Source organism: Calonectris borealis, chromosome 17 (genome assembly GCF_964195595.1).
Source record: "Calonectris borealis chromosome 17, bCalBor7.hap1.2, whole genome shotgun sequence".
NCBI lineage: Eukaryota > Metazoa > Chordata > Aves > Procellariiformes > Procellariidae > Calonectris > Calonectris borealis.
Window position 1 is genome coordinate 617069 of NC_134328.1, and position 25444 is coordinate 642512.

A 25444-nucleotide genomic window follows, 5' to 3' on the forward strand; every position below is an offset into this window, starting at 1 on the left:
ACAAATCACTTCCAGTGACTATGAAAGAACAAATAGACAAAACAGGCTTGACTGTGTAAAAATGTTACTTCTCTGTGTATTTGTTGCTGATGGGGAATCTCTTCTCCTTCCATGAAAAAACGTGAGGGAAATGACTGACAGATTTAAGGATTTAGGTTAAACTAAAACACCAGCAGATTTTTCTTCCTCTACTTGCATACTTACATTCTGATTGAGATTGCAGATGCAGTTTACAATTGCCTTGTTTTATGCCCTTGAACTTGTATAATACGTGTTGGGGTGAGATGCTGTGTTTTGTAAGGGAGGAAGTAGGGAGAGGAATTCACTTGTACATTTGAAATTTATAAGGTAGTATTTCTCAATTCTGCTTTTTCAGCATTTGGGGAGCATAATTTCGGCAGCAGGTAGATGGGGCAGGACACCAGTATAATGCTGGTGTGCAACTGAACCATTGGGAGTTCAAAAAAACTGTGACCCCTTTGGGTATCTTTTGCCGTTATTACCACTTCCCTCTGACTTCCTAATGCATATATTGCTGAGTGTTTGTAATTTGGGCTTGAACTGGGGAGAACTCCAGCTGAATGTGTAATACCTACATGTGTGGTGTTAGTCACACTGATGTGATGTGCAGGATGTGGTCTTCTCCTGAACTTGCTTAATTGGATACAAGATGTAGAGCTGTGGGAACATGACTTGGTTCACTTACTTGCCCAAAGCCTCTGGTATAGCTTGTGCACTCTTGATGCTGGCTGGATTAACGTTAATTCAAGAACATGTGCTCATATTGAATTCTGACCTGAAGTTCAGCACTGTGGTGGTGTCTGAAAATCCACACATCTGAGCATGGATTTTGTTTCATTTAATTAAAGCCATCTCATTTAACATTAGAAATGTTAACGGACATGCACCTGGGTGGACATCCAGATGTGGCAAGAAAGTGTTTTTATTGGAGAAAACTCTTAAGGATGGGGAATAAGAACTGTACAGGGTCTTTCTAGGTAAATACTGTAACTGAAATCCAAGTACAAAAATCTACGTTTCCATACTTAACAAACATTTAAAATGTTATTAACAAGTGGTTTGTTGATACAAGAATTTTAAAATCCATAGATGCTATCATGGATAAACCTTCTGTAGTTAGAAGTGGATTTATGTTTTCCTGTACGAGCTTCTGTCTTATTCGTGGGATGATGTCTGTATGCTCCAGTGCCGATGAGCTGCCTGATGGGGGAAGAGTAGGGCTTGGGCTTTCACCTGGGAGTTGCCATGTGACAGAGGTCCCTTGGTGTGGGATCTAAAAAGGTCTCGGAAAATCACCAGTGGCTTCCTGCTCTTGGGGGGGCTTGTGAAGGAGTCTGAGCATGCTGTCCTAAAAATAACTGGTGGTGGAGGCTGAAAGCCAAGTTAACTTATTTCGTGGGTAATTATCAAGGGAACAGATAGACATCTCTTCAAATACTGATAACTGTAAATCAAGCAGTTATGTTCTCAGACTGCCAAGTGTATTAAAGAGATTTGGGGTTTGGAAGGGGGAGAAGTATATTGTCAGACTGGGTGGCGTGGGTAGAAAAAAGGAATGTTTCTTCTGCACAAGATTCCCGCAAAATAAAGCATGGAAGTTAAGGTCAAAGATAACTTTTTACTTAAAGTACAACATTGTAACCCAGTACTAACTTTTTTAAATTTGTCTGTAGGCTTTAATTCTAGTCACTTGATGGGAATTCATTCTCTTCCTGTAAGAAAATACTACAAGACATAATAAAATTAATAACCTTCATTTCCTTCAGTGTGTTGTGTTAGTCTTGTTTTGGCATGGGTGAGTGGTGCACCCTCGTAGTATTAGTTTTAACTTGCATGATGTATAGGAAGAACTTGGTTTTTATAGTATTTGAATATCAGGAATAAGGACGAAAGCTCTTTTTAAAGAGTGTTTCCCAGTCACTGGTTGGTAGATGATTCAGATTTATAGAAGTTGCAGACATTTATAACAGCAAATACAATTTGGAGTGTTTATATGCTTGTTATGTTTTAAAATGTGTATGTCTGTAATGTGTTCTGAAAGGGCAATATAGCATTGCTTGTCAAAACTTAAGTTCCTTTTTAAAAATTTTCAGCAAAATTCTGGTTAATTACATATACTAGAGGATGAAAATCCTATTCTGCTGTTTTTTGGCTCCTCTAATGTTTAGGGACCAGAATTGGTGATTTAGGATTTAGTTAAATCCAAGTTGTCTTTCAAAAAACAGGGTGACAGTCCAGCAAATTTTTGCAGCCGGTTAAAGCTCTGTTTCATATATGTGAAAACAGGCTTAGAAGCACTCTAGAGCTGTTCATGTTGCTTTACTCTTGCAAACTGATTTGAATTTAAAGGTGGACTGCCTTTTCTTTGCACAGATCTGCTATTGTGTTTGTAGTTGTATTTACCAGAACTCTTAAGATTACTTTTTTATTTGCATAGACATGCATCAGGGATTCCATTTGCCTTATCCTTACCATGTGTTTTTCTAATTTTGTCACTTTTAGCTTTGGGTTTCAGTTAAAGAGAAGCATAGTATCTTTGCATCCAGTTTGAGAGAGCAGCTGTGTATTCTGCAGCTTACCTAGGTAGGCTTTGATTCCTTCAAGGTAGTGTAAAAGTTGTCTTTTTAAGCCTAACAATGTAGTACATAAAGAGCTCCATCCTGCCTTGCTCACTTAGTTTCTTACAGCCAGGCACCACGATCTGGACACAGTGTTTCAGTTACACCTCAAAGTGCAGGTGAAGCCTTTACATCCACCCAGCTGCTAGCCCCCTTTACAGGTATGTAGAGGTTTGCACAGTAGCGCATTGCACACTTACAAGCTTTTTGTGCAGTATAGACCTCCTTGTTTTTATTGTGACAAATTTAGTGCCAGCACAGGGAGAAAATGGTGAGTGGAGGATCAGATGAAATACTGTGTTGGGTAGTTCTTGCAATGTCAAGTAATGTTTCAGGCTCAAAAATCACAACTTTATGAACATGTAATGATCTGTGATTATTGATGCTGTATCTGTTTATTACACCAAGCATCTACTTCGTCGTTGAGTGGATTCTGGACACACGGGAAATGCTTGGATGCTATCCTTACCTACAGTAGTTTGCGAAGAGCAATTCGGAAGGATGCTCTTTGTTTCACAAGAGATCTTGAAAGACAGAGATTTCTGAAAATAAAGGAAGAAACATAGTTTGGGTGCTAAAATGATGAACAGGAACACTTTTGGCAAGCTCAAGAAAAACAATACAAGATTTCAGAAGAAATAAGACCAAAGTAGTAGGTAATTAATAAGGAAGCTAGCCCAGTGGTGTGAAGTGATCCAAAGCACAGTGTAAAAAGTGTCAGCTGGGCTAAGTAGAAGGTTGTATTTAAATGTGGACTATTATGATAACAGACGTATTCCCAAGCAAGCACAGGCTCCAAAATTGTTTTTAGAATTTTGAGACTGACTGCGCTGAACCAGTAACATTGGACCCCACAGGTCAACTTCACATCTGTGTGACTAGATGGAAATGTGAGAGATGAGGTTTTGTTATCGCTATCCAGAATCACCTATGTGTGTGCAGTTACCCGCAGGATACATAAAATTTATGTCTGCAGTTCAAGAAAGGTAATGGTGACAAACAAAATAATCTTGAAAATAATACAGATGGAAGGACCAGAGAACATATGTTCTGGAGAGATTCAATGCGTTTAGTTTAACAGCAGGTGAAGGAATAATTTGATTGTCACTTAATATTTCTGTGGAGACTAGGCAATAGAGACTAGAAGTCTCATCAGTTTAACAGGCAATTGTTTGTGAAGATCTAATGGCTAGAAACTGCAGCAAGGCCAGTTTTATTTGGGGGAAAATGCTCAGTGTTACGTGTACTGTTAGCTTTCTGGGATAGCTCACCGACATGTTGCAGAAGATGTCTCCGGATGGCAGACCTTCAGTCAAGATACTGTGCTGCTGCCAAACATTCCTGTCCCAGCAGGAGTCGATTCAAACAAAGAATTGGTGATGGGGCAAAAAAAATCTCTTGTGGACTCAGAAGCTTCACACAGTGACATTTTACAGTAAACTTACTGCTAAACATGGTCTTAGCTTGAACCTTGGATAACACAGCACAATGACAAGTGAGAGAGATTGCTGACTTGAATGCTGAAGGGATATTTTTTTCCCCCTCTGTAGTGGAATTTAAAGGAGACACCGTTGTTTAACCTTGAGCATCTGTGCTTAATATTGTAATGGCTAATTGAATGCTAGGTGAGGAGTTTTAATTTTGGTCGTAAACATGGAAGAAATAGCAGGTGGTAGGTCTATCGTTAACTTCTGTACTCAGAGAAAACACCCACCAAGCTCCTCTGAAAAGGCAAGTGCCTGAAAATCTGAAGCTAATACAGCAAAACTTCCTTTCCATAGAAACCATTTTTAGTACCATGCATTGTGAGCAAAAATTGTATATATGTGTATATATGTGTAAGGATGGAAGTTCCCCCCTTTGGGTTGGCTTCAGAGCATTTGGCTGGGAGCACAGGCTCTTCAGAGGCTCTCCTGGGTGGCAGAGTTGGGCATCAGCTTCCTGCTGTGCCCTGGCAGCAGGGAGTTCTATTGTGTTACTTGTAAAGAAGGAAAATGCCCCCAAATGTGGTGGTGATGGTAATAATTTAAACTTTGTTTCAAACTGTGTGGGATTTTCTGTTTTTATTACTCTGAATAGATTCCTTTTGCATTTTACAGTAAGTTTGTCTTCTTTCCTTCCCCTTACCCTGTGTCTTTGTTAGCTCTGTTTCTAAACTTCAGCTAACGTGATCCTGTGCTCCTCTTCTAACTTGTAGCTGATCAACTGATCATTCCCTGTATCTTCTCAAGAATTTGTCCATCTCAATGGAAAGGAAGTGGTCTGAGCTTGGATACAGGGCCTCATCATGACAATTGTGTGATGGTATAATAGTTTCCCTTGTCATTTTTGTAATATTTTTTGGCTAAATCTTCAGACCCTATTACCCCCTTCTGCTGCAGTTATGTTTCCCATCTTTATGTTAGTTATTAAATAGAAACAAGTTCTCTTTCATTGTCCTGAACACTGGTTTTTAGCTTTATAGTCGAGAGAACCTTTCTGCACTTGCTTTCACTAAACCTACAGGCCATTTCACTGACTATTCCTGAAATATTTTTCATTCTTTATGAACGTAACTTTAGATGGTGTACAGTATATTTTGATTTTGGTATTGGCAAACTTTGTCATTCTGGAAGTGGGATCCAATTGTCTGGCTTTGTTGCAATCTTATTACCATAATTGCTTGAAGCAGTATCCCTGTCAGGATGTTCTTAATATGGCTATGCCAAAATGTCTTTCTCTTTCTCCTTGTCATTATCTTTGTGAAACACCCAAAAGCAGTATCTTCATTTTTACTATTTTCTTCTCAAAATTAACTGAATATTCTTTCTTTTAACCAGCCTGATGTGCATATGACTTCTTAATTCTTCCCCGTACATCAGCTTCCATAGTACCATTACTTGTTTTTTCTCTAGCTTCCAAGTTTTGTTTCTTTGTCATAACACAGTACTTAAAAACTGAGTGTGCTTCAGATACAGCGATCTAGGATGATTTTCTTCACTATGACATAACCTTTAAGTATGCAGCTCAGTAACACTCACCATTTTTGTTGCTACACACTAAACATTTCTGAACAAGCTGTCCTGTGTTCTTACACCAAGATAGTGTTGACGCTGCCTTTAAACATTCCCATTCTATGCGTTCTGGCATATGTGCACTTGTGGAAAGTCTTATTTTTTTCTGCGCTTATTTTTGTTTGTAATGTTTCTGGGTCCTTTTGTGTTCCTTGTTTTCAACTACTTCTAATATAATGTTTTAATTTTCATTCATGTGCTGCATACCTTCAGTTTTGCATCACTGTTGCTAGGTCTGGGTCTTAGCTTTAAACACTACTCCTTTCTTAATCCTCCAAGTTTGAAAACATTTGTAAATATGGAAATTAAATTTTAGTGCTGGCAAAACAAATGGAAAAATTATATTTGGAAGCTGTTTTATAAAAACGACACCTCCTTTCCATTGCGCCCTAGTTGGTGAGGGATTTTTTTGATGCTGTGTGCATATTAGGGATGGATAATTGCCTGGATCTCTTTATATCTGTGTGTTTCCAAATTTCTACCTCTTCTCTGTTGTATCGGGTACAGATACTGGTGACAATAGTCTGATTTACTCTTAGTTCAGAATGTTTCTTTTGTGTATTTCTTAGCAAAAACATGAATTAAAGGCTTCTGAAATGCTGGAAAAAGTTGTAGGAATTTACCAGGTCAAGTTTAGGTGTAGCCCTGGGTTGCACAGCAGTGCTCTGTAAAACAGATGCCTTAAAATGTTCTTCAATTGAGTCTGAAGACTTCCCTTGCTTTTTTTGAGAAACTAATTAACTATAGCTCATAGGGGACATTTTTTAACAGATGCAAGTGATTTTTCCTTTTGCTTAGTTTCATTCTTTCATTGCTGCTTGAAAATTGAAATAAATTTCAATTTTACTTGAAAAATGTAGTTCTGACATACTGCTTCCATTGTTCTTGGAAATAACCAGACTTTGGCGGTAGGACAAGGCATCCAGAAAGCAGGTAGCAAAATAGTTATAAGGAAAGAAGCAGAACTGTTTTCCTTGGAAAGTGCTTTCACCAAAGGTGTGAACAGTTACAAACAATTAAATAAATAGTTGATAGAACATAATCTTCAGTGTTCTGACTAAAATACACAATCTCTGTGTAATTCAGTCTCGTATCTATAGTAGCACTATACACAGTAATATTGGCTGTTGAGCAAGGAACTCATGGAAGCAAAATGTCGTTTTCTTGACAGTAACTCATTCATAAAAACACTGGTGTCATGACAACCAATTTTTAAGAGGACAGTAGGGCGGTGTTTTCCCGTAGAAGCTATTGATCTTAAAGGCAGATACAGCATAAAATTTTATTTTTAGCATTTCATAGCTAACATGTTTGAATGCATGCCCATTTCTTAACTTTTTTTGTTGTTTTAAGTTTAGGAAACCATTTGATAAATATAGCAAAAGCATGGAGGAATTTATCTGTTTTGTTCTTACAGTAACAAAACCTTGTAGGAGAGCAGATTTTCTTGCCTCAAAAAAAGCTGCAACTGTTGATCAAGATCACAAGTTTAGATGCAAGTTCTTGGACTGTCCAAAATGCTTCCGCAAAGCCAAGTTATTGCATTATCACATGAAATACTTGCATGGAGTGGAGAACGCTGCAGAATCACAGCAGAACCCTGTAAAAAGAAATATTCAAACCAGAGCTTCTTTGGCTTCTGAAAAAGCTAATCAAGAAAGGTCAAAAAGAGGACGGACCACAACTGGTTCATTGTGTAAGTATGTTGCTGATCTCTTCCTTTTTTTTTTTTTTTTTTTTAAAAGCAGCAGCAAGCAGGAAAGAGCAGAAATCAATTTTCTTTTGGGCCGAAGGAGTCTCTTTAGGGCTCTGTCTTAGCATATTTCTTTGTGGAGAAAAAGCGTAATATGTGTAAACGTCATGTTTTAGAGAAGATAAAATTGAAGAAATTCCTTCATCTAGAAATACAGATCATGTTCTGTAATGAACTGACTACGCAGCTTCTCTTATTGCTTTGCAACAATATACTTGAATGTTAAACCTCTGTTCTTTTTTCAAAACTACATTTCCCTGAGTTTCTGATTTTTTTTTTCTTTTTCCTGGCTTGACAAACATCTAAATAGTATTGTTCGAAGACTTTTTTCCTTTTCTGTATTAAGGAAACAGTCTGGGTAACTCCCGTTCTCTCCTGTTTCTTGGTCTTTACATTTCATGATCTGACTTCAAGAGTATACTTAGCTAGAAATCCAGTATCAGTTTCTGCAGTACTTACAGTTCTCATTGCTGGACCAGGGCAGGGGGGGAAGTCCTAGTGTTTAACAAATGCTAATTGCTATAGCTGTACTTGAAAAAGATCCTTCTACAACTGATGGGTAGTGGAAAGGGATAAAAACTTAATGGTTAGGAAAAAAATCAATTCTTAAGTTATAACTGCTTTGCAGTCTTCAGAATCATGTTAACTTCTGCTTCACCATCTCGTTCTCTGAAGCGCTTTCTTCCTAGAGTCTTGCATAACATCAGAGTGGCAATCTAGGTCTAGTTGTGAACTGCAGTGTTGGTTGTTGATAACCTATCCAAACTTTGTTATTGTGGACTGACTTCTCTTTGTGCTGCAGGTGCATAAAAATTGTCATCTCTTTTGTCTTCTGATTGAGTCTGTCCTATAAAATCCAACTTTCTCTTTGCTGAATTCCCTGGTGGTTTTTGTCTTTGCATTTGATCTTTCATTAATATTCTGTTAATTAAGAATTTCAAAGTCTTGCAAGTTGTTCACTGAGCTACAGCTTACTACAGCAGAATATATCTGGCCTTGCTTTGCTTCGTATCTGCTTTTCCTAATGTGTCCAGCAAACATTTTTTTTCATTTGAGGTGCTACTGCCTGTTCCTAACAAGATAAGTGTAACTCAACATACTGCTACTACATGTAAACTTACATACCCCAAATACTTCTGTAACTTTAAATAATGCGAAGGCATAAGATTTGGTTAAGTAGAGGAAGATTTTTCTTTAAATGTATTTGGATGTGCGAACTTGCGTTTATTATGCTTTGCTTGCAGCTTAAATAAAACTGAAGTACTGCCTTGAGAAACACAACTGAGATGAGCGCTTTATGAAGAATAGCTGCTAACAACTGCACAGTGATGAAAATAGGCTTCTTGTGTGTCATGTGCTTTTCCATAAACAGACTTCTATTCAGCTTTTTGTAACTGCATAATTATTTTGGTTTGAGAAGTTGTTTTCCTTGTGATTGTCTTGAATGAACTGACTAGTGACTCAAGATCTTGACCCTTTCATTTATCCTTTCCCCCAAATGCACAGTGTTGGTTTGATGTCATCTTGGCTGCACTGGCAGGTAATTCTTGATGGTGTTGAGTTGTAACCGTATCTGCTTATTTTAAGCCCCCACCCCTTTCATTTCTCATTTGTGGATGGATACTTTTAACCTGGATTGTTTCGATGATGTGCTTCATAGCATATCCCTGCAAATAGCTCCTAGGTTGTGCTGACAGCTCTTGAACAGTGCATCAAGGTGGAAGGTGGACCGTAAAGTTTTCAAGTCACCTTCACTGTCAAAGCCTGCTATTGTGGAGCTACAGTAAGGTTTTTCTTGATGAAGAAAAGTGATGTCATTATGTATCGGTTATATCATATGTCTGATACTAAGTGCCATTTTGTTTTTAACTTAATGTGTGCTTAATTCTTCTAATTTTTGTTGGGGGGGGTACCACACATTCTAAAGGAGAGTTAATGGGGTTTATGAGCTCATACTGTTGCATTTTGTGTTCTGTTGTCCTGTCTTTTTGCAAGCATCTCTTCTGTTCTTAATGGCATGTATAGGAAGTCAGCCTGCTAAGCAAGACTTTCTCCATGTCTACTGAACACTTTTATGTCACCTTTTTAAAAGGCTTTTCAGGACGTACTGCTTAGTAAGTGTGAAGGCTTTTGAATATATAATTAAGTATGGTAGATGGTGGGTTTACTTTTCATCTTTACAACCCTTTTGTGAGCAAAAATTCTCCTGTTCAAAGTGATTTAAATCATTTTACATTTTGGTACAAATGTCCTTTTCCCTTCTTATATTTCACTATATTAGATAGGTTTTCGTGCTTAAAAGGTGGCAATTTCTAACAGGTAAGACTTAGAAATCACGAGCCTTGTTATTCCATAAGCTTGGAGATACTCTTGCCTTAGAAGCTTTATCACACTTAAGTCCTTATCTCACAAGTTTTATTTTGGAGTTCTGTGTCTCCTTACTGTTTCTGCTACACATTAAATAAATAAATGGTGGGGTGCACTGTTGGCTAGATTTAAAGTGAAAATATGTACTGTTCCTAAAGTTCTAGGAAATTATGCAATAGGAACAGTAGGAAAACCTTTTCTTTGTAGTGCTTAAAATTTAGAATTTCGACACAGAGAAAAGAAGATGGATGTAAGTGGTCATCAATGACTATGTTGTGGGATGCAGGAAGGAACAATTTAAGTATATTACTTTGCACTAAAGTGGAGACTCTGAAATTTCAACATCTGAAATGTAGATTGTGCCACTTGGCATTGGCTTCAAAACTTCAGTGAGCTGGAAAGGCTAATATGGAACTGATCTGTCCTGTCTCTCCCTTTTCCCTAAGAAGGATCTTACCCCTTCACAGTGGCAAATTTGACAGATATCTCTCTAAATTCTGTAGTGGCTCTTCATTGAACAGAGGGGAAAGAACTACCATTGCCTAGCTTGTATTTTAGTTACGCCTTACTACTCTGAACTACTCTTACTACTCTGAACAGAATGACGCAGACTTAAATGGCTACTGGATACATTCAGGCAATACCTCTTCTCTTTAATTTATCAGGAAATATTACAAGATCATTGTGATGAAACAACTCTTCCCCGGTCCCATGTTATAATACTTACCTCCATGAGTATTGCTGCTATTTTGTCTTCACTGAAAGAATTGTCTTTATAGAGAATAAGGCCGTTGATTTTGTGTCCCCCTGGAATATAGGAGATGCAGGTGTTTCTGCCCTCACCTCTGCAGGTGCATTATAGAGCTACTTGCAGCCGTTCTGTTAAAGAGGAGAATCAAGACCTGCACAAACTTATGTGGATGCATAAGCTTAAAACAAGTTTTTTGAGCATAGGCTGCAGGTGGCTTCTCAAAGTCTGTCTTGCAGGAAAGAGTTGCTTAGGTTTTTGACAGTTCAAATTGAGATGGTCTCTCAAATTTATCACTTGGAAATTGAATGTGGTGTAGTATCTGTTAAAATTTTTGGCAACTATTTACTTGTTGATTGCTGTAATAAAAAAAAGAGTAGAACCACACTCCACGTTCATATGCATTAACCCTAAGATAGGCTTTTTTCTTTGTGGTCCCTTCTCTTTCTCTGCACAATCACTTCGTTTACTGTTGAAATACGTCATCCCATACAGTGATTTGTGCCCTACAAACACTTACTGTAAAAAACTTCCTCTGAAGGTGCCAGTTTTCTCTTTCAGATGTCTGTCTGTCCATGTTATTTTGTGTGAAGTGTCTGCAAAAGGTTATTTTTAATAAAGTTTGTTGTTTCCTGACCTAGACCACTCCAAGGGAATGAGGCATGGAATAGCTTCATTTCATTCTTTTTACCTGCAACTCATAATTTGAACATCTGAAGCATCTCTCTTGAGTTTGAGTCTTTCTGAATTGATGGCTTTCATTTTTTAGTAAAATCTTTTCGTTTGGAGGTTCAACAAAATTTAGTTCATGTCCTTGTGTTGAACAGTTTTTCTGAAATCTGAAAGTCAACTTGTGCCAAACTTCAGTGCTTGCATAGCTGATGCACCTCACCTCAGACCTCGGAGAGGCTCTGTACTTGACAGGTACTGAAGATTTGTCAGGAAATTCTAACCTCATTAGATGTGAACAAGTAGGGGAGTTGATATGTGTGTTGAAGGAAGTGCTATCAAAACCTTCACTAATGTGGCTGGTGTAGTCTCAATGCTCTTAACAGCTTAGTAGTGCTGACAGACAAGATGCTGCCCTCAGCACAACGGTTGTACTGGCAGGGACTTCATCAATTCCCAGGATACAGCTCAGCTCCCCTGAGGAGTCTTGCTCTAGTGGAAGTTAAACCTGATTTTGAGACTTTAAAAACGCCGTGCAGTATTAGGTTGCAGTTTCGGTATGTGGGTATATAAATGGCAGCCTGAGTCTGGCAAGTCGCTGCCAGTCTTGACTCTGCTGTTCTTCTTGCCATGAGGAAGAAAAGAAAGCAATGGACCTGTGAGACCAAAGCAGTGGACCCAGAGACTGGAAAATCTGTCCCTACTGAGGAGTCCATAAAAGGTACTTCAAGAAAAAACATGCATTTTGTCAGTAGGTTTTTTTTGTACGTGACCTTGTTGTTAGAAAATTCTTCCTACTCAAAGTTAGTTACGATATGTCACGTTAATGCACGAGTGTCTTAATGCTGGGCATACGTGTAAAGAAAAAAGGGGTCTTGACTTTACTGATGTTACTGATGAGATCTTAACCATGCATGCATAGGGAACAGGTTGGCAAACTTACTTTGACAGCTTAAACGTGTAAAGCATCCAGTTGTCAACTGAGAGCTTTTAACAGGTGAACCTCTGGCATGTGGCTTGGGGGTTTTCAGGGTGATCCTTTGGGGGGTTTCCTGTTTCCTCTGAGTATTGGCTGATGGATGCCTCTTCGCTAGGCGATGGAATGTGCATGGGTGACCTACAAACACAAGGTTTCTCGCTGCAGTAGGTGAAGATCTGCATTAACACCCTCTGTGGTCTGCAGAATTGCTGATCAGCTTTGTGGCTTATCTTGAGATACTGCATTTAGTTTGTGGAGGAAGGCTGTGTGAAATACTTCAGCTGTAAGCCAAGATGATATGTGGTCATTCAATTCTTGAAAATATCAGTGGATGTTCTCAGCAAATGATCTCACAACTGTGGATGGCGAATATTGTCTAATTCGTAACACTTGGGAATTTAGTCTCTTTGCTTCCTGTGAAGGCTGAATTATTTTCTTAACTGAGGTCTGACATCTTTTGTGTTCCATCGAACAGAAAGCTATTGCTTTGTCTCTCACTGAGTCTTGACATGCTTAGGTATAAGTTCTCTTAAGGCTCTGTCCTTGTGGTTTCTGCATGGTTGAGGCGGTTTCATATCTCAGGTCTGTGTTTGTTAGTTTCTAAGATCCTTCACTGCTTCTGGATCGCCTCTTTATATGGAAGAGGATGCTTCTCCCAGGCTTAGAGAAGAGAGGCCTGAAAGAACTCTATGGAAGAAGGCTATGGGCAGTTATTCAGCAAGCCTTTTCATCTCCAGTTTTTTATGAACATATCTCCCCTGTTAGTGGTATTTAGCGTCATCTGAGCTAGAAATTAATCTGCTGGTGTTTAATTCCAACATCACTGTTCAAGAACAGTGAAACTGTTCACTGACCTGGATATCAGGAGGGCCTTTGTGATCTATTTGTAGATAATTGTATAATTCTAATAATGATTAATGATATTGTGGATCATAGAGGTATTAAAGGGTACTAATACCTACGTTGATTTTTGTTTGAGTTGGGCATCATCAGGAATGTGTGGAAGTTGTTGCTTAGATGCCACCTGTGTCCCACCTCAGGGTATCTCTGAGACAAGTGCAGGTGTCTTCATGGGACCTGCATAGACAGCTTTAGGAAATGCATAGGAGTCTCCTATGCACTTCCTAATAGGAGTCCCTATGAGCATAGTCTTGCTGTTCACTACAGACTCACAGTACAGTCGTCTTGTTGCCTGATAGTCTCAGTAGAGTGCTTACAGGGACAAGTGACTTGCGAGAGAAGTTAGTTACAGCACTAACAAAAGTTGAAGATGATGTCCATGTAAATACGGTGTATTGTGCCTCTGTGTTGGCCTTTCTTGAAACTGCAGATCAGGAGTTCCTGTGACTGGGAGGAGGCAGAGGAGTAGGAAGCCTTCTGGAGAGTGAAGGTTGGCTTAGGGAGTCAGGAGGATGAAAGCCCATGGCACACTCTGCAAGTGGTGCAAATGCAGAAACTCTGAGCCTGGAGAATGTGCAAGTTTTAAAGGCATATACCTAAATACAAGTTCTTGATTGTGGTTATTACAGTAAGTAGTTGCTCTTTGTTCTTTTCAGGGTAATTTTATAAATTGGCCTGTCTGAATTATACTTGAAAATGTTGTATTGAGAGGAAACGGGACACTAAATGTGGAATGCTTACAAGTTTGGGTCTTCATGGCACAAGTTTTAACGTTTACTTTCCCAAAAGTTTAGGATAACTTTGCAGTTTTTTAATCTCATCTTCTCAAATGTAGTCTCAACTGCTAAAATATATTACAGAGTGCTCAAAGATCTCATAGATTCTCTAAACTTTTCTATCAATAGAGCAAAAGGTGTTTCAAAACTTAATATATTTGTTGATACCTATTTTTTTTGTCAGTTATTGAAGAAAAATACATCTGGTGTATGATAGAGTACCCTTGACCTCCCCCAGGATAGTGTTACTGGTGGCTGAAAAATCTTACAGCAATGTATTAACCTTTCTGTGTCATAAAAGATATGACATATTCTTGGCAAAAATCTCCTTAAACTTCAGTCTCGCAAAGCTAAAAAACCTAATGGATGCAAAATACGGTTTTGTTTCACCAAGAGTCCGCGTGCACAAATCTCAACCTACAGGAAACCCGGATGTCTTGTGCTCTTTGGAAGACTGGTGGGATCAAGGGGGCCATGGGATTCTTCAAATGTTAATTCATGAAATTGAGTTGAGCTGTTGTGAGAGGGGAAAGTTAGGAGGCCTAAATGAAAGTTGTCTGGTTTGTATAGCTTTTTCTGTTGTAATTTTGGGGTTCCCTGAGATGGTGTTCTGTGAATATTTTTGGAACTTAATACAGAATGGTAGATAATCAGGAAAGCTCAAGAAAGGCTTGTTTACATGACTTTTCACCCTGTACTCCTACGAAGTTTGCATTTCAGAAAGTTTGTTAGGATACTGGTGTTCCCAAATGGGTTATGAAGTACCTTAATCTTATTTTTCAGCTGCTGTGTGCCATGGAAAAAAGTATTGTCTGTCTGAACTGATGATGTCTTGTTCAACGCACTAATCATGGAAGTCCTCAGATGAGCAAAATCTGTTAGCAAGAAGTCCTACAAAAATAGACCTGTATTTTAAAAAAACAACAACAACAAAACCCCCAAACAAACAACAAAAAACCCCTCTTTATACTTGTTCCTGCAAGAGGAGGAGTTAGTCCTGTTCAAAACGGAAGGCCATACACACACTGCAGTATCTTACCAAGGAGTATTTTCTGGTTTTGATACTTTCATATACTGCAGTATCTTACCAAGGAGTATCTTCTGGTTTTGATAATTCTTCGTGGACAAAGCATGCTACTCTCTACAGTCTTGCAGCTCTTGAGGTGAATAAGCACCCAGGGAAAGGCTACAGTGAGTTGCCTGCCTGAACAAAAGGTACCTTTATGAGACAGTCTTGTGTGGAAATCTGGGGTTTGGTCTAACTTCTGTCTTCCATTGTAGCTGCTCTGAAGCACTATGGCAGGTGGGTAGAAGGTAACCATTTGGTTACAGAAATAGTTACGAATGGCTCCTTTTCTTTTTTTCCCCCCTCAAGTTCTAATGCAACTTCAGAGTGAGAGGACCAGGCCAGAAGGCCATCTGATGGCCTTCAGATTTCTGGATCTTGGAGAAGAGAGCTACTTGATTCTGAAAGCTCCATAATGACATGTCTTAATGTGCCTTGTTATAGCTTCAGCTTGAAATGTTGGTCAGGGCAGAGTACTCGATCCCATTTCTTCTCCTAGGTATGCTCTCTTGGACTCTTTTCCTTCTGTTTTCAGTCATTTTCAGGTACTGCTCACAATTACTTACTTAGAGTGTCCAAATGAAAATCCAGCAGGCATGTAAGTCTTCAGAAAAGAAGGAAATTGCCCTTCATATCCACTGAACTTTTGAGATGCTTATGATGATAGAATTGGATGTTCTTGATGAAAGTCAGCAAGCTGTCACCTTGGCTACTGGGTCTCCTTGACCAAGATACTTGATGTCATACTCCAAAATGGCAACCTACTTGTCTCATTTAGTCTGACTGTCCTACATGCCATGCAGCCTTAGCTTTTATCAGCTTCACTTCTCTGTTTCCACATCCAGGAGTCTTTCAGTAGGAGTTGCTAGCTGTAGTTAGGAAGATGAGAAGTATTTGATTTGACTTAAATAGTAAATGGAATCTCAGATGAAGCCGTGTCTGCGTATCATGATTTCTGTGAGTTCTAGATAGTGATCCTGAACTCTTGCATCTCACTCTTGGTTGAAAACACTGTTGTTTCAGTGGTATGTATTTAAAAACTGCCCTTCCTTAGATGTGCAGAGCTGATCTGTGCCACTTCTACATGCCTCATTATAAAGCACACTTTTGAGAACAGGCTGCGGTTCCCCTAATTAAATCAACAGGGCCCCTTTTCTTTTGTCTTAAACGAATAACAAAAATCACCTGACCAATATCTCTGCCAAACTGAACTGTTTCTCTTACTATCTTTCTTCAAAGCCACACTATTTCTGGAAGACTAGAGCTTTGGGGAATGCATTTGCATCTGCTATTTCTTTTGGAAAAAAACCAAACCAACAAAAGCATTGCAGGTTTTAGCCTTTGAATTAGCTTCTGTTTAAAAGCTTTTCTGTGGTCAAGTTACTAGGATTTTGAGTTGAGCAGTGTGTCTGATCACAAATGCTCCACATGGACTACCAGAGCTGCTGCTGGTGACGTAGACTTACGTTTTGAAAGTATTTAAAGCTTGGACTTCGTATTTATTCTCTTTGTAGATGCTCCTCTACACATAGCCCTAAGGAGTACCCCGTATAGAGATGAAAAAATAGAAAAGAGAAGAACTTCAACTCCTGTAAGTGCATTAAATAGTCACCGACATACTGTTAGAGAACAAACCAAGAACCACATAGCGAGATCGCTGCGGAAGCCTCAAGAAAAAGAAAGAGTTGAAAATGGTACGCCTTTTTAGTTTGGAAAGGTCTTGGAAAAGTTTTAAGCATTATAAGGAACTGATAATATTGACAAAGTATTCTGTATACCTTCTTTTAGGGAGTTTAATTTTTTATGAATGTACAGTATAAAATGTAAGTGGTGTTTTTTCACTGTTTCTTTGCAGTAGTTTCAAATGAAGAATCAATATAGGGAATTTTATAAGTTTTCTTACTATACACATTGGGGTTTAATCTTCCCAGTCACTATGTAATATTTTTAAGATGTAAAAAGTACTAAAGTGTTTAAGGGCATGAAAAGATTCTTGCTTATTTCTTCCTTGTTTGATACATGTGTCTTAATTCCATTAAACTCTTGGTTGTCCAAAGCAGTAAATATTTTAAGTAACTCTGAACTTGTTGAGATACCTAAGCTTAATAAAGAAGGGGGGAAAAAAAAAAGCGGGGGAGGGGCGGGCAGGCAGGCAGGACAGGACAACTTAGTTTGTTCTCTGGTAGTTTTTTTTAACAGCATTTGACTACTTCTGGTAGTCAACATTCCTTGCTACTAACATGTCTGAACAACTTTACTTCACGACTTTGACTATTCAGTGGTATAGTGTAAACCCTCTTTATACTGGAATCTACTATAATATAGGTGGGTAACAGCCATACAGGGGGTGCTGTGTGTGTGTATACATACACACATATATATAAATAATATGCATTTTTTATATATATATATACATAAATAACATATAAATAATTTCTAGCATACTTCCAGATTTACTACATCACTACTTTCCTTCAGATATGTGGTGAGAATTTGAGTCACAGTGATGAGGAAAACACAAAAAAAATCTGTGCTTAGACTGTTCTATTTGTAACAGGTGATCTTTCCTCTGGAGGTAGTCTTGAGAAGATCACCTTACTTGCCTGTCACTGTGTTGTTCGGTTGGTCACAGTAGTCAGTCAGTACTTACCACCTCTGTTTATTCTTGGGCATCCTTTGCTGCCTTCCCTTATGGGAAGGTCTGAATGAGATCTATTAGTGTCTCCTCTATTGGGCTGACTCAGTGGGATATTTCTTGTTTGAGAGTATGGCATATAGAGATTGGAATAAACTTTTACAGTGGTGGTGGAGGATGTGGCTGAGTACTCATCCTGGTCCTGATTAGTCTTTCTGCCATTCAAGGAAATTGAGAGGGCTTAGGTCTTTCTATGTTTTTGCCAAAAACCCCTTTTTAAAAATGTTGAGTGATGAATTTTTAGGATTATATAAGGCAGTTTACCTTTCTCTTTGATCACGTGAATCTGTGAGGATGCTCCTAACCTAGGTAGCCTCCTTATCTGGTCTTTTTTCAGTGAGAATTCATTAGACTTCAGAGTGCTTACAAGAAACAACATGAGACACAAAGATTCTTCAGTACAGGGTTTTTGGAAGGTCCCTTTTATAATACTCATTATTTGCAGGGGTTTTTTTTTTAGAAAAAAAAAATCCTGCATTAACTGTGTGCAGTTAAGAAGATAGCTGTACACAGAAATTTGCAAATACTTGGATTTTTTCAGATTTTTAAAAGACATACTGGCAAGCTCAAGGGGAAAAAGTGTGGAACAAAGTGACAATTTTTTGTCATATTTATCATGGATATGTTGAGAGTGACTGAAGTAGCATACTCTGCGTTCTCGGATATCTTAAAACAAATCAGATGATCTGACCATGCAAATTTCAATTCCCAAGTGGAAAGATGCAAAGTTTTCCTACCTATGTTGACTTCCATTATTCTCTCTTTGCCCTTATGGAAGAATAAAATGGCAGAACTTACTTGCATCCCTGTGTATGAGCGGGGAGAAGGAAATGGTACCCAGAGGATCCTGACTGCTGGAGGACTAAGAGATGAGGACAAAGGAAAGTAAGAAGGAAGTTGGAAGCTCTGTGCTGAGACTTAAATATAAGCCTCTTTCTTCTTTCTTTTTTTTTTTCTTAAACCCTCCTCAACAAGTGGTAATGGAGGGGGAATGAAGTTTGTCTTTTGTGCTGCCAGTCATACTCCCTCTGAAGGACGTGTAGTTGGTATGGCAGGCTGCCATCAGTGTCAACAGTTAATGTGGCTGCTGGCAACCCACAGTTTTAGCAGACATCACTAATGACATGCCAAAAGGGGAACATACGTGCCAAAGCAGCAGGAGATGTTCAAGGACTAAGAGGATGAAGAGATACAGAGCTGAAGACTCTCATGAGGAGGAGCTAAAGAGCATGTCTCCTGCATGCTCATCACAGTTGGTAAAACGGGACTGAGATTTCCAGTTTCTGAGTGGGCTGTTTGTGCCATAAGTACATAGCTTTAGATTGTGAATTGGGCAGTTTACTATTAGCATGTAGGAAAGAGGTTAACATAATATACTGGTGTTGCTGGTTTGCTTCATGAGTGGTTACAGACCAGCTAGGGTTCTTAAATGTTTTATGTAGGAGAAGATTTCTTACAGTATGGAGTGTCTTTAGGTGCTTATTCTGATATCAATAATCAGGAATTGAAATAAATTTCTAAATGGGATGGTGAGTGGCTTAATCATCTAAGCACTCAGAGAGGAGAGCCCTTTTGAGGTGCAAGGTATCCTTCCGTAATAGATTTTATGGTTGCACATATAGTCTTGGCTGAGTCAGGATAATTTACTTAAGGAACTGTATAAGTATCTACAAATTCTGCTGCAGAGACCTAGATCTGAAAGACAGGTGTTGTAAACAAATGTTAGGATATGGAAAGCAAGGGTTTGTGCACATTACCTTGCAGCAAGGTTATACTTCGTGGCAAGTGCTCTGGAAGCATGCTTTGAGGATGGACTTGATTGAGAGATACCACCCAATCAGTTAAAAATTACTTTTTTTTTTTATTCCCATAAAAACAGGATGGAGAGCAGATGGTGAGAGAATAGCAGTTAAAGCCAACTGAACCAGTTGTTACTCCCTTTTCAATGAAAACAAAATATTTGACTGAGGAACTGTACTAGAGTTTGGGGGGTTGCAGTTTTGTTCTTGCCAGACTTCTGTCACAATGCTACTGAAATGTTCAGCCATAATAATTTAGAAATGGCTATAACAAATGCCCCAGTATTGTCTTAATAATCTCTGAAGCACGTAAGTAGTAAAGGGGCATTGGTGTACAGTTGATTTCTCCCACATGCTATTGTAATTTTGTTGTGGGACAATCCAATGAGAACTTAAAACAGACCATCCCAATTATGAGAGCTGGGAATTCTTACAAGTGAGTTTTATTGTTGTTTTTTTGCAGTGAACTGGCCCTGATTGTCCAAATCAGGACAGTCGTGCTCCACGGTTTCTGTAGTGGTCTTTAAGAAAATTAATAAGTAGAATAGGTGCGTATATATCTTAAAAATTAAATTGGAATGTTGTCTAATTTCAGCTGTTAAAGAACATGAAAAGAACAAAGAAAGAAAATCCAAAGACTATGGAAGGTCCAAGTCAAAGAAAAAGAAAAAAAAGAAAAAGAGAACTAAGCCTGGTAAAGCTCTTTTTTTCTTCTGTAGAGGAAAACAGCTTCATTATTTTGTTTTGCCTGTTATCCAGTTCCATGCTCTTAAGAGCGGGCATTACAGATAAGACTGCTTTCTTCATTAATCTATTAGTTCTGATTTTATTAGGTGGTTAATATTAAATTGTGATTGGCAAGATAATTTATTTCCTGGTTGAGGTGGATCATTAATGCTGGATGATGGCTTATAATAGTGCTTGTAATGGCACAGAATAAAGCTAACTCCAAAATGGATATGTCAGTCTTTAAGTCTGGCTTTTCATTAGCCAGTGTGCTTGTATACATGTTTTACCCAGTTAAAGAGGGTGCAGATCCCTTTGATTTGTTACCAGGTACTCCCTGTACCAGATGTTCTCAGTTACGAGTGAGTTTTGGGGCTCCTGTATGAATGACAGAGTTTGGAAATGTTGATGGGTCCTCTTTTTCTGCCATTAACCTTGTTATTTCTTACATCTTCACTTAGTATGGGATTTCAGAAGCTGTGACAATGAGCTCTATTAAACCTGTCGCATTCTAAATTTTTTTCCTAAAGGATAAATCTCTCCTCTCCTGGAGACATAAAGTAAAAGCCCAATTTAAAGTCTGTACTCATGCTGTGTCCCTCTTGTGTCTCATAACATGTTGTTCCACCTATGTTAATAGGGTTGTAGTAGGAACATGTCTTCTCTGTTGATTGCATCTACAGAGGCTTGGGAATGCTTTCCTTGGGCCACTTTACACTTTGAACTTCATGTGTAGGCCCAGGTGTTATTGGTGATTGGATTCTTCACTTCTGAAAATTGCAATTGACTCTGAAAGATTTCTCTAGTGAAACGTTTGCAGATCAAGCATGGCAACTTTCTCTACCATTGGTGGATGTCTAGGATCATTAATGCGGCACATTTCAATCTGGCATGCATAATTTGTTAAACTAGAGCTGCTTATGCAGGAGTTTCTGGGACGGGAAAGAAAATACCTTATCTTTTTGTTTGCTGCCATGAAGAAATAGGGCAGGTTGTCGTGAGAGAGTAGAGGGGAAGAACGAACTACAGGTAGACTGAGTGAGAATTGTATGGAAACAAATCATGTTAGTGAGTTTCTGATTATATGGTGCCCTCAAATATAATGATAATATGCAAAGTCTAATTTGTAAACTTATGTAATAGTTGTACAAATAGTACCCACAAACTGCTTGTCCATCTGTCCTTGGGTTTTAAAATGCTGCTTGCCTCTTTTTGATGTTGCCCTTGTGGTTCTTCCAGGAACTTTGAAGGTTTTCTCCAGATAACTGATTGGAGGGTACTGCTTATAACTGCAGACAGCCTTGATTTATATACAGTCCAGGATGTGACGAATGGATACTTCACAGAGGAACTGTTCTATGTGTTTTCTCCACACGTTCCGAATTGGGGCTGTTCTTTTCTACCCATGCATCCTGTTCTGTGTATACACAGGAAAATAAGAGAAGAGATGCTTTCTGTCCACTTTGTAGCCTGTGAGATTAGGGAGTGTGTATAGCCCCTGTGAACAATAGTGGGATGTGAGGGAGAGGTCTCCAGCTAACAGTGCTTGTGTAGAAGTGCCTGTAATGCAAAAGCATGTGTAGACAGATTCACCCTGAAGAACAGTTAGGTTTAAGTAACGAGTCTTTTCAGGCTTTCTCACTTACATCAGCTGTGAAGGATGACTGAGCTGCATAAGATTTTTCTGGCTCAGACAATAACTTTCTTGCCTCTAGAAAGCTTGCAAATCTTTCAGCAGCATAGTGAAGTCCTAGAGTCCTAGCATGTTGAAGTGGAAACTGTCTCAGTGAATTATACGTGCCTGCTATGGGCGTGCATGGTGCTGTTTTTTCTTCTGTCAACTCTTCTTGACCACAGATTTCTAATAATAACACTTCTTATAATTTTACAGAATACTCTGGCAGTGAAGAAAACACAGATATTTCACAGGAGCTTTCTCCTGAAAAATCAGTTGTCACAAAATTTATTTCTTCAAATAAATTATCTGCCCACCCAAGCACACTGCTACACTGCTCTGATTCTGGACAACACAGAGGAAAATCAAAAACAAATGGTAAGATGACTATCCTCTATGGTTTGCTGGTTCTGTCTTTCATTACCAGTAAATGTGTGAGCTGCACTAATATACACAAAAGCTGGTACTCATGATGTAAATTTGACTCTTCTTACACAGGACTGTGTGTGTTTCCTTTCCCCTGCCTGAAAAAGTTGAACCCAGTTCATTTGCCAGGGCTTGATGTTGCTGCTTTTTGCTTTGACTCTGCCTTCACAGAAGCTTTAAGATTGTTGCCCTTATTTCAGAACTCAAACTCATTTCGCACGTTTTTGCAGCACCGTATTAACTCTATAATAACAATGTTCAGACTTCAGTAATTAAATTTTTCCTATTTCCTAAGGTTTCCTCAGAGTAATAACTCAGAGTTAAAAATAGATGCTATGCAAGTTTTATACAGTATGTGTGCTGTATTTGAGAGACCACTGGATGTGGTTGTGTGTAGTTACATGTACTTACATGTAGATAAAGTATAATGCATGGTTATAATTACTTTCTGAGCTTCACAATGATGCGAAGCTCTTGATTAACTTTATTACTGTCTTCATAGTACTTCATAACAGAGCTAATAAAAATGTGGCTGCTGTGTTCCAGCTTTCATAATTTTTAATATCTTGGTACATCTTGCTATTTGCTGTCACAAGCCAGTACAATAAAAAAGGAAGACAAACATTTTGTTCTTTCTGTTATTCTTAAAGCTCACAAATTTGAAGGAAATGGGGAAATGTATGACGCTTTGATTATGTACAGGAACCTTAAATTCCTTGTTGCACAGATACACTGTTGGTGACCATTTGAATTTTTTTTTTGACACAGCCGTTTTATTGTTTGGTATTAGGCCAAATGTAAAAATTAACTTCAGTTTATTATATAGAGAAAAGAGGAAACATTAAAAGCTACTGAAGTGTAATGTCTTAAAACATGTACTGCAAGTCTGATCAGTTGCGGTTTTGGAGCGTATCGACCATAGAATGTACCCGCAGTTTAGTAACTTGGCCATCAGTTGCTCAGACTTCTTTTGATCAGTTCATAGACATTGAAAGTGGTGAAAAGTATTGGAAATAGTTTTACTTCATCCTTTTCACAATTGCTTTGCTGCTTTTTGCATCTGCAGAACTTGTACTAACAATAAAAGCAGTACCTATATAAATAAGATCTGGTGTAATAGTAAAACTCTTGTGTAGAATGACAGTGTAGCGTGCTTAACCTGTTGCTTCCAGAGTACTTCAGGAAAGAGCCTCGTATCTCAGAGGTGGAGTAAAACTTTTAAACATGGAAATTAACTAATGCATTGGGTTCTCAGCCCCTTAAATTTGAGAACAGATGTTTCTCTGAAAGATCTAGTTTATACCACAGACTGGTTCTTCTGTTTCTACAGTCTTTTTTTAGGGGCTAAGTGATCAGTATAGTTCTACCCAATATAGGTGAGAGACCACAATCTAGTTAAGAGTGACTAAAATTTTTACCTTCCACTCTCCTCCAGCTCATTAGAGTATTTCCCAAGTAATTAAAATCCTTATCTTCGCCCTCTGACCCTCCTGTCCTGTCCCTAAGGAAGGTTTAGACATTGCATTAATGTTATTGAGGTAAGCATCTCAATTTAGCGTATTGTTCAACAAAGATTTTCTTGGCAGTTTTATTCAACCCACAGAGATCCATTAATGCTTTAAGTAGCGTGGGAGCATTCTTAAAGAATACCTTGAGCAGTGCACTGCCCCTGAATTGATAAATGTGTCCTCAACAGGAGTCTAAATGAAAATAATCATTTCTGAAGCAGGATTAAATTCTGTGTTGGACTCTGAATGTTTCTGTAATGGAGACATTACTTTGTGAGATCGAATGGTTTATAAGAGATAAGAACCCTCTTATCTCTTCTTGGGAGCTCTGCACTTAAAGTACCAAGTCACAGTTCTATACAAATTGCAGAAAGTAGTATGAATCCTATTTGAATTTATAAATCTAGTTTTGTTTATTATACTTGTCTAAAGAGACTATGTGCCTTTGGTTTGAGGCACTGTATATTGAGAGTACAATTTTAATTACAGAGGCTGTTAAGTTGGAGCATTTTGAAGGAGCTATTAATGAGAATATAAAACTTCATTATGTAGTAACCTTCAAAATACTGTTTATTGAAGGTTTATTGAAGGTTACATAATGTAGTAACATTGTGATGTTCCTTAAATTACATGGTGAACTCATGCTTTTAGAAACGTATGTCTGCATACTCGGGATGAAATCTTGAGAGTTATTTGACCTTTTTGCAATTAATCAGGATTTTATCTAACTACTTTTTGTACAGAGGATGACACCCTGAGTGAGTCATCTATGGATAGCTTGCTTTGGAGTGATGATGACTGCAGTCAGGATGTTGATGTAACCACGAACCCTGATGAAGAAGTTGAAGAAAGTGATTTTGAGATTGTTCGGTGTGTTTGTGAAGTAAAAGAAGAAAATGACTTCATGATTCAGGTATGAAGTGGAGGGTGATTGCACATTTCAGTGAATACAGTGGAAGGTGTCAGTGGAAAAGCTGTTGTAGAAATATGCACAGGTATGTTCTGTACATGAAATAAACTGTTGTTGTCCTCTGAAATCATAAAATTTTTTAAGATAACCCTTTTTTAAGCAGGGTGAGCAACTGCTATGATAGGTAGAAAACATTGCTTTTTGATACAGTTTGTGAAAAATCATCAGTTTGGTTTTTTTTTAACCAAAGGAAGGTGGGGAAAGAGGGGCAATTCTATATAAGCCATTAATGGTTGGCTTGTCACTTGTGGATTTGCATTTTTCTAAAAATTAGAACACTTCCTAGGTTTAGAGAATACATATTTAAAATCAGTGGCTTTTTATCTGGCTTTTCTGCTTCCCTCTAATTCTGAGCATGTTCAGAACATTGCCATGAGATGGTGGTACCCTTCCACTTCTCTGCCCTGGCAAGAAGTCAGACTTAAACATACCATCCTCTGGATACGATGAACAAAAAAAAAATCATGACTTGAGTCTTCTATTTCGAAGCAGAGCTGCATTTGTCCATTCTGCAGCTTCTTCTGTAGTTTGTAAATTCAGAGTTCCTAAGCTGTGTAAGGCCATCTGTCCGTTCTCCATATATGTACTCTTTTTAAAGCAACTAACAGAAAACTGTTTCCAGCCAGAGCAGTATGTAGTATCTCTCCTGCTTAAAACTGTTGATAAAAGCCTCTTTGGAACTGCCGTAGCTGTTT

At 38.4% G+C, this 25444-nt stretch overlaps 1 protein-coding gene across 4 annotated transcripts in view; it reads left to right on the top strand.

Moving 5' to 3' along the window:
* Nucleotides 1–25444, top strand: part of PHF20 (PHD finger protein 20) — a 71845-nt gene that overhangs the window by 31258 nt on the left and 15143 nt on the right. For all 4 annotated transcript variants that reach the window (XM_075166180.1, XM_075166181.1, XM_075166179.1 and 1 more), the window contains 5 exons: nucleotides 7110–7388; nucleotides 16465–16644; nucleotides 20040–20138; nucleotides 22062–22223; nucleotides 24523–24692. In XM_075166180.1, coding sequence (XP_075022281.1) covers nucleotides 7110–7388; nucleotides 16465–16644; nucleotides 20040–20138; nucleotides 22062–22223; nucleotides 24523–24692 — 890 coding nt within the window. The remainder of the gene's footprint in view (nucleotides 1–7109; nucleotides 7389–16464; nucleotides 16645–20039; nucleotides 20139–22061; nucleotides 22224–24522; nucleotides 24693–25444) is intronic.